Source organism: Lampetra fluviatilis, chromosome 27 (genome assembly GCF_964198595.1).
Source record: "Lampetra fluviatilis chromosome 27, kcLamFluv1.1, whole genome shotgun sequence".
Classification (NCBI taxonomy): Eukaryota; Metazoa; Chordata; class Hyperoartia; order Petromyzontiformes; family Petromyzontidae; genus Lampetra; species Lampetra fluviatilis.
This window is the reverse complement of record NC_136301.1, coordinates 2,280,184-2,288,172: the sequence shown is the minus strand read 5'-3', so window position 1 is coordinate 2,288,172 and position 7,989 is coordinate 2,280,184. Positions and strand designations below refer to the sequence as shown.

General features: G+C 48.5%; 1 protein-coding gene across 1 annotated transcript; it reads left to right on the top strand.

Annotated features, from left to right (window-relative positions):
* Window positions 1-469: 469 nt before the first annotated feature.
* Window positions 470-7,678, top strand: LOC144942443 (uncharacterized). Its single transcript, XM_078869315.1, has 6 exons — window positions 470-574; window positions 2,090-2,221; window positions 2,813-2,950; window positions 3,982-4,092; window positions 6,932-7,070; window positions 7,668-7,678. Exons 1-6 carry the CDS (start codon window positions 533-535, stop codon window positions 7,676-7,678), a joined length of 573 nt encoding a protein of 190 aa, XP_078725441.1. The 5' UTR covers window positions 470-532.
* Window positions 7,679-7,989: the final 311 nt, after the last annotated feature.

The following is a 7,989-nucleotide window of genomic DNA, read 5'->3' as shown; positions in this document are numbered from 1 at the left end:
CAACGGCTGACTATTAAAAAAAAAGAGACCTGCTCCATTGCTTTCTCAAGTGCCGTACGACAAAGGGGATTTATTTTCCCTCTTTATTGCGATGAAGACCAGGAAGTGCGCCGCTTCAAAGGCTCGCGACGAGAAGCGTTTGTGTGGGAAAAACCCCCTCGTTTTACGTTCTTTCCTTGAACCCGGGGTTTGTAGCCCAATCAAGATCCAGGTACGGCTCTCAACTCTTTGCTCATTATTTTCCCCACCCCACCGCTTCCACCGAGGGTCAGGTTTGTATTCGCCCGAGGGCATGTTGTATTTTTGAACAGAACACTCACGTTTATTGCTTCATTGCTGGGAGTAAAGCGACTCCAAATCAGAGCAATCGTCTCCCACCGCCCCCACGTTACCTCTCTCTCGTTTCTCACCACCATGCCCCTCAACCAGCGCCCCTCGGGTTTATAAGGAGGCTGAGCTGCATCGGGGCATCTCACAAGACGGCTGAAGTTGAACGCCGAGCGACGATCTCCTGCAACCAACGACTGCCCCCATGGACAAAGGCTTCAACTCCTCGGCTATGGAAGCTCCTCCGGTGAGTAGTCACTGGAACGCTCTGCCTTCCTGTATTTGGAATCCGCTGGAGCTATGCTATTTTAAATCATCGAGATTGAAAACTAGTTTCTGTAGAACTGCTATCATGCATGTTGTTCGTTGTCTCCCCCACCCCCGCACCTCTGATTAGCACGGTTTGCTACGTACGGCGTGAAATAAGTTCCACATACATACACACAAACTCACGAGCTCGACTCTAACCCAGACCACCAAGGTGTCTGCACATCCAACACAAATCTCCTCTCCATTCTCCTCCTCCTCTTGATGTCTGGGTGGCGTGGGGAGCAGTGAGCAGAGTGCCGACTGCTGAACTGGCACCACTGAGAGCCTGGGTTTGAATCCAGGTTTCAGCCACCTGTGATGAAACCGGGGTTTCATGTGCAGTAGTGGGTTGACGGTCTCAGTTCAGTCGCCAAATGACACGCAAAAAAGAAACTACGTTCATTCTAAATTTGAAGTTTTCGTGACTGCAAGGATCCATACTCTGTGGTTCTTTCGGTAAAGTCACGTAGGTGAAAAAAAAGAATAAAATAATTAAAAAAAATAGAAATAACTACATTTAGTTAATAACTAAATTTAGTTATTTATATTTTTAATACAATTTTAAAATATTTAAAAAATAAGAAAATAATATATATTTTTAGAAATAACTGAATTTAGTCATTTATATTTTTTATTCTTTTATTCTTATTTTTATTTTTTCACCGTCGTGACTTTACCGAAAGAACCAAAGAGTATAAACTACGTTCAATTTGGTTCTGCGCTTCATTTGACTACATTTCAGATTTTAGATTTCAAAATATCGGGGTTCACCTTTCATGCGACAGACATTCCTCCCCATGGCAGAGCGAGTGGGAAGGTGCAAACGCCCCTCGTGTGAGGACCAGAGGCCAATCACTTGAAGGAACCTCAGATGTAGCCCTGTGGTATCCACATTTCAGAGGACCAATTCCCGAACATGAATGTTTCCCTTACACAAATGGGTGCATTGCTCTGTGAGCTGCCGATGGCACAATCGGGATACAATTGAGGTGGGGAAGAATATTCAAGTAAATTAACACTGTGCTAAGTGTATCTTTGTCCTGTGCTGTGTCAGCATGGTTGGTGATGTTGACCTTGTTGTTTCATTAGGGTGCCACGGTGGCGAGATGTTAACTACCTCGCCTGGTATGCAGGAGGCCGTGGGTTCACTCCCGACTCTGACGCCTGTATATGTGGAGTTTGCGTGTCTCTCTCTCTCCCCATGGTCGAGTGGATTTCTGTCTGGGTCCTCTGGTTTTCGATTTGTCTCGCTATAGATTTCCACGTGATAAGCCACTTCTTTCAGTTATTACAGCTCAGTGGGCCTTACCTAGGAAAAAAAACTTTTGTTGTTGTTTAGTTTTCATAAATAAAATAAATGATATGTGCTGTGTTAGTGTCGTGGTGGTGATCCTGTCTGTTGTGTCAGTACGATTTGTGGTTGTGTCACGCGCCGTGTCTGTGTTTGTCTCAGGCGTACCCGGTCCAGTCCAGGTTCAGCCGCAAGTTCATCATCGTCTGCGCGTCGCTGCTGGTGCTGCTGGTCGCGGTGGTGGTGGCGGGCGTCCTGCTGGGAGTCTTCATCGGTGGCAAGAACGCGACCGAGGTACGTGTGTTCGTTTGTTTGTGTTCGTTTGTGTTCGTGTGTGTGTGTGTTTGTTTGTGTTTGTTTGTTTGTGCGCGTGTTCGTGTGTTCGTTCCTGTGTGACGATTACCTGAACCAGTCACGAGCCTTCCCCTAGGTCGGCTCAGCCTCAAATTAGTACCTGGTGCGGTGTGTAGTAGACATCACCACTGGGGAGACAAAAGCGGCCGGGCGTAGTGTTGGCCACCCACCCCCTCGTGTGCCGTGCCGGCCTTCACAGGTGCTTGCTAACAGCACTTGCCCCGAAAAGGGGGATCTTTATCTTTTTATTTGGGGAGCGGTAGTGCAGCAGTGAGTGTGCTGCGTTACGAACCCGTCTTTCCTGAGTTCGATTCCCACTCACGACAGTGACAATTATCTGAACCGGTCCTGGCCCTTCCCGAGGTCGACTCAGCCTCAAATAAGTACCTGGTGCGGTGTGTAATCACCGCCACTTGGGAGACAAAGGCAGCCAAGGATGGTGCTGGGCCTTAATGGGTGCTCGCTAACAGCACTTGCTCCAAAAATCTGTTAAGGCTACATGGGGGATCTTTGTCTTTGCGTGGAGAGTAGCTCTACCAGCTGTCCGTGGGGGATAAGGACGGCAACGTTGAGGAGCAGACGGTGCAGGTGAACCCCCAGGAGAACGTTGCCACCTTCTACATCCAGAACGGCAACGTCTCCTCCACCACGCTCCTCGACTATGCCAAGGCGAGTCCATCACGCAGCAGCAGCAGCAACAACATCGTCATCTCGTTCACCTCCAGCAACCAACACCGCAACAACCTCAGACATCATCTCCACCGACACCTCCGACACGACCTCGTTCACCGCCTCCACCGACCCCAGCGCGCAGCGACGATGTCTCGCCGACACTCCCCATGCAAACCCCACGTCCTTTACTCTGCACCGCGAACATCACCACCGCCGCTGCCTACCTTGATATTCAAAAAACTATAGCCCATAAAACTAAACCAGCTAAGGCCCAACGAGCTCTGTAGCTCTTTTTTTGTTTAATCAGAAGCGACCTGGCCACAAATGGTAGCCCAACGAAGCGGCTTATTTTCATCGCGTGGACATTAATAGCAGCCAAATTAGACGAAACGCGTGATGTTGATTCTAAATGTGGAGGGAAAACCAGAGGACCTGGAGAAAAGTCCACGCCACCAGGGGGAGAGAGAACATGCAAAACTCCAAATATCCAGCAGAAGGCGTCAGGGTCGGGATCGAACCAACGACCTCCTGTATACCAGGCGAGGTAGTTAACATCTCACGATCTGTGGCAGAAAATCACAACTGTGCTCCAAACACAATGCACCCTCAAATCAATGTGCGCTGATGCCTACTTTATTGAGGGCAATGTTGGCACGTAAATTAAAGATTGATTTCTAGAAAAAATATGATGGTGATATAGTAATAGGTTCTTACCCTTTCAACTGGTACAAAAGCTGACACCTTTATACAAGGCATCATGTTTGCAATAACCACAACACAAGCAGTCAAATGCAAACAAAAAGAAAACAACTCTGTTGTTCAGTGTTGTTTTCTTTTTGTTTGCATTTTGACTGCTTTTGTACCAGTTGAAAGGGTAAAAACCTATTACTATATTTTGCCACTGGTAAAGGAGATGTCTCATAGGTCATAGTGATGTTGACGATGTTGACGATGGGGATAATACTGATGATGACTGTGATGTTGGTGATGATGATGATGATGTCGACGGTGATGTTGACGTTTTGTAGAACCTCGTGGTGATGAGAACGAACGAACCGGGCGAGTGCTACGTGCGGGAAATTGGCGCCGGAGATTTCCCGTCGTTCTCCGAGCTGAGAGACAGCCTCAAGAATCTCAACGTGAGCCCAACAACACGAACCAACACGAACACCACATCAACAACAACAAACACCACAACAACAACAAGCACTAAGTGGCAGTGATGCCACCACAGCGCTCATGCCAGGCCAGGTGCACTTCAAGGCCATGGGTTGACTGACTGAGATGAGATGAACAACACAACCACCATCACGACCACCATTCCGGCACCACCGCCGACATCACAAATCCACTCACCACCACACTGTTGATTACGCACCATAGCAATACTCACTATGTACACACTGCTCACCACGTAACCCTCTCTGTCACCCTGCCACCGCAACATACCTCTCACCACTCACCCTGCTCACCCCTCCTGCCATCTCTATCTTAACAGGCGCAAAGATTCCCCGTGTAGCCTTAACAGACTGTTGGCTAAAGTGCTGTTAGCGAGCACCCATGAAGGCCGGCACGGCACACGAGGGGGTGGGTGGCCAGCACCACGCCCGGCCGCCTTTGTCTCCCTAGTGGCGATGTTTACGCACCGCACCAGCTACTCATTTGAGGCTGAGTCGACCTAGGGGTGGTCCACGACCGGTTCAAATAACCGGTCACTGGTGTTGGCCGTGACAACGGGAATCGAACTCGGGTCATCTCGGGTTCGTAGAGCAGCGTGCTGACCGCTGCACTGCCGCTCACAACCTGGCTTAATACCAGACTCCTCACTCACTCACTCCTCACTCACTCGTGCACAAAGAGCCCCGAGTGACGCCACCCGGCCCAACCCTTGATCTCCCCGGGGTGCCACCTCAATTCCATTACCTCTGATCCAGACGGCGCGGTCACACATCATCCGCTCTGTCGCAATCTCCCCCCCCCTCCCCCTCTGCCCGCGTTTTTCCCTGTGTCCCTCTGCGTCTATCAACGTTCTCTGTCTGCGTCGCTACCTGTAACGCGACTTGTCTGTCTGTCTGTCTACATGACTCAGAATCATCATGATATGTCAATCTCAATTTTGGAGCTTTCGTGACTGCAGGAATTATTCTTTGGTTCTTTCGGTTAAGTCACGTATAAAGATAAAATAATAAATTAAATAATAGCATACTAGACGTTTCGATTGCAACACAAGCAATCATCATCCGGTATAAAAGAAATAGCAACAAAAATCTAACCAGAAAACTATAGACAGACACACAAGCAGACAGACATCACACAGACACACAGAGAGAGAACACGTATCGGCAGAAAGATATGCACTGGAGGAATCAGATGAGCTATTAAGCTTTTTTTAACGGATGTCCAGTTGGGGCGCGTGAGAACGTTAACAACAACAAACAATGCAACGAAGCGATGTCAGTGCAAAATATAGGAAAGGTAAACAAATAACTTCCAAATGTATACACGTAAGATTAAACTATTTTATCTTATCAGGTAGGGCCCACTGAGCTATTAGCATCTTTTTCAGAAGTGACCTGGCCACAAATTATAGTTCAACGAAGCGGCTCATCATGTGGATGTGTATAGCAGCAAAATAATCTAAACAATTTAAACGCGATACGTGCTGTTATGTTTCGCAATTTGTCTATTTCTTCATGACTCCCTGTCTGTCTGCCTGCCTCCCTGTCCCTCTGTCTCCATTTGTCTCTCTCTCGCTCTCACTGCCTCTCTTAATCTCGTTTGGTCTTCTCTTATTGCCTCTCCATCTCTGTGCATCTGTCCCTCCGTTTCCTCATTAATCTATCGTCCTCCGTCATTTGACTCCAGCTGTGTTTTTTTTTAAAGTGAGACAGAGTGAGACTGCTTTGTTTCTCAAAACAATGTGGCAGTTGGGATTCAGTGCGCACAAGGCAGACACGGGTCAGCCTCTAGATGAGCCCCTAAACAAATTAGATTTAAAGTAAAAAAAAATCTCCACGCATTTCGCTGAGAGTGGAAATCGTTGGGGAGTGCTTCGTGTGCCAGTGGACAGAGGAGGCCAGGACCTTGTCAGTGTGAGGGGTTCCCTCCAGTGGCGGTAGCGTGGCTGGCGAGGGACCCGGTGCAAGGAATGAAAAAGAGGTCGTTGACTCCTGTCCACCTCTTTGTAGCGGGCGTGGTAGAGCGGAGGAATCAGAACATTGGCAGATGACATCGCTGGTGGTGGTGGTGCTGGTAGCGTAGTTTCTTGTTCTTCCCCTGCATCTCCGATTAGCACGGTTGGCTACGTACGGTGCGAAAGAAGCTCAACATACAAATGCATACACAGTGACAGTGGTGGTGATCATTATTGATGGTGGCGCTGGTTGTAGGGGTGTGAGCAGTGATAGTGGTGACATTATTGATGGCCGTAGTGGTGGTAATAGTAATGTTGACGGTGATAGCAATGATGGTGATGATGGTGATGGTAATTGTGGCAATAGTTGCAGTGTTACTGCTGCTGGTGGTGAAGAGAATGGTCATGGTGGTGGTGACTGGGGTGACAGTTGTAGCGGTGATGATAATGGCGATGGCATTGATCGTGGCAATTCATATAATTAACGCTGCTGATGATGGAGGTGGTGGTGGTTGTTGTGATAGTGACATGTGATGATTGATGGTTCAAGTTCAAGTTCATTTATTAGGTTTCGCCCTGTGAGCCATTCGGCTCTTGAATCGGGTGCAACCGCAACAAACAAAAAACAAAAACATGAACAAAAAAACATCTTAAAGTGACTATGTGACTGAGTGCAAACAGACAATCGTAGAAAAGACAGCAAGACGATGCTGATAGTATGGTGGTGATGATCATTAAAGACGATGAAAGTGGTGGTGGTGGTTATTAACGATAACGATGATTATGTATGGTCAAGGTGATGGTACTGGTAGTAATCACGGTTGCGGTGTTGACTGGACTCACAGGGTCAGACGGTGCAGGCAAGCGGCGCCTCAGATGGCTCCTCGTTCATCCCCGGTGCCGAGATCTTCGACCGATCCCTGTTCAGCCGCAGCGCCAGCCTCCTCTGCCAGGACGTGAGATCGTTCTGGCTCGTCAAGGGCAGTGAGTACATCTCTGAGTGCACAAGCCAACACATGGGGACAAAGCTGAGTACGGACCTTGGCAATGAGAACTCGGCGCCGACTAGAGAAGGATGCATGTCTAGGCTGTGCGGCGTTCGGGGTTTTTCTAGCACACCATCACGTGACCTTCGGTCATCCTCACAGCAGCGTTTGGCTAACCATCAAGCAAAGACGGTCACTGCATCGTGCACTTTCAGATGCACTTCTGCGACCATCTGGAATGCCCTTCCTTCCGATATTAGGGAGCCACTGGAGTTATGCACTTTTAAATCTAAATTGAAAACTAATTTATTTCGAACTGCTTTTTGCGTTTAGTTTCCCCGCACCTCCCATTAGCACGGTTGGCTACGAACGGTGCCAAAGAGGTTCAACATACGATACAAGGCTGATGTTTACTTTTTTGAAAAACATACTTTACATTTATCTTCTGGTGAGGTGGTCAGGTAGCTCAGAGGTCAAAGCTCTGAGCTGGCATCGATCGCTGAGATCCTGGGCTCGAATTCCGTGTTGATGGTCTCGTTTCGGCCACACAATCTGCATGGTCTAATTGTCATGCGATGACCATTTCTCTCTGTAGCAGCCGCCTGAGGTAGCCAGGAGATGGCAGTACAGCAATGGATTGTTAATTCTGTCACGCCATTGCATGCTGATTCCAACAATGAAGATAATCACGGGATGATGATGGATTATGGTCGAGACTAACGGCAGCCAAAGGAGGGAACGCGCCCAAAAGGGCATCTACTGCCGCGATGTTAACTACCTCGCCTGGTGTACAGGAGGTCGTGGGTTCGACCCCGACCCTGACGCCTGCTGTAGATTTGGAGTTTGCGTGGCTCTCTCATCATCATCACGGTGGCTAGGAGATGTTAACTACCTCGCCTGGTGTACAGGAGGTCGTG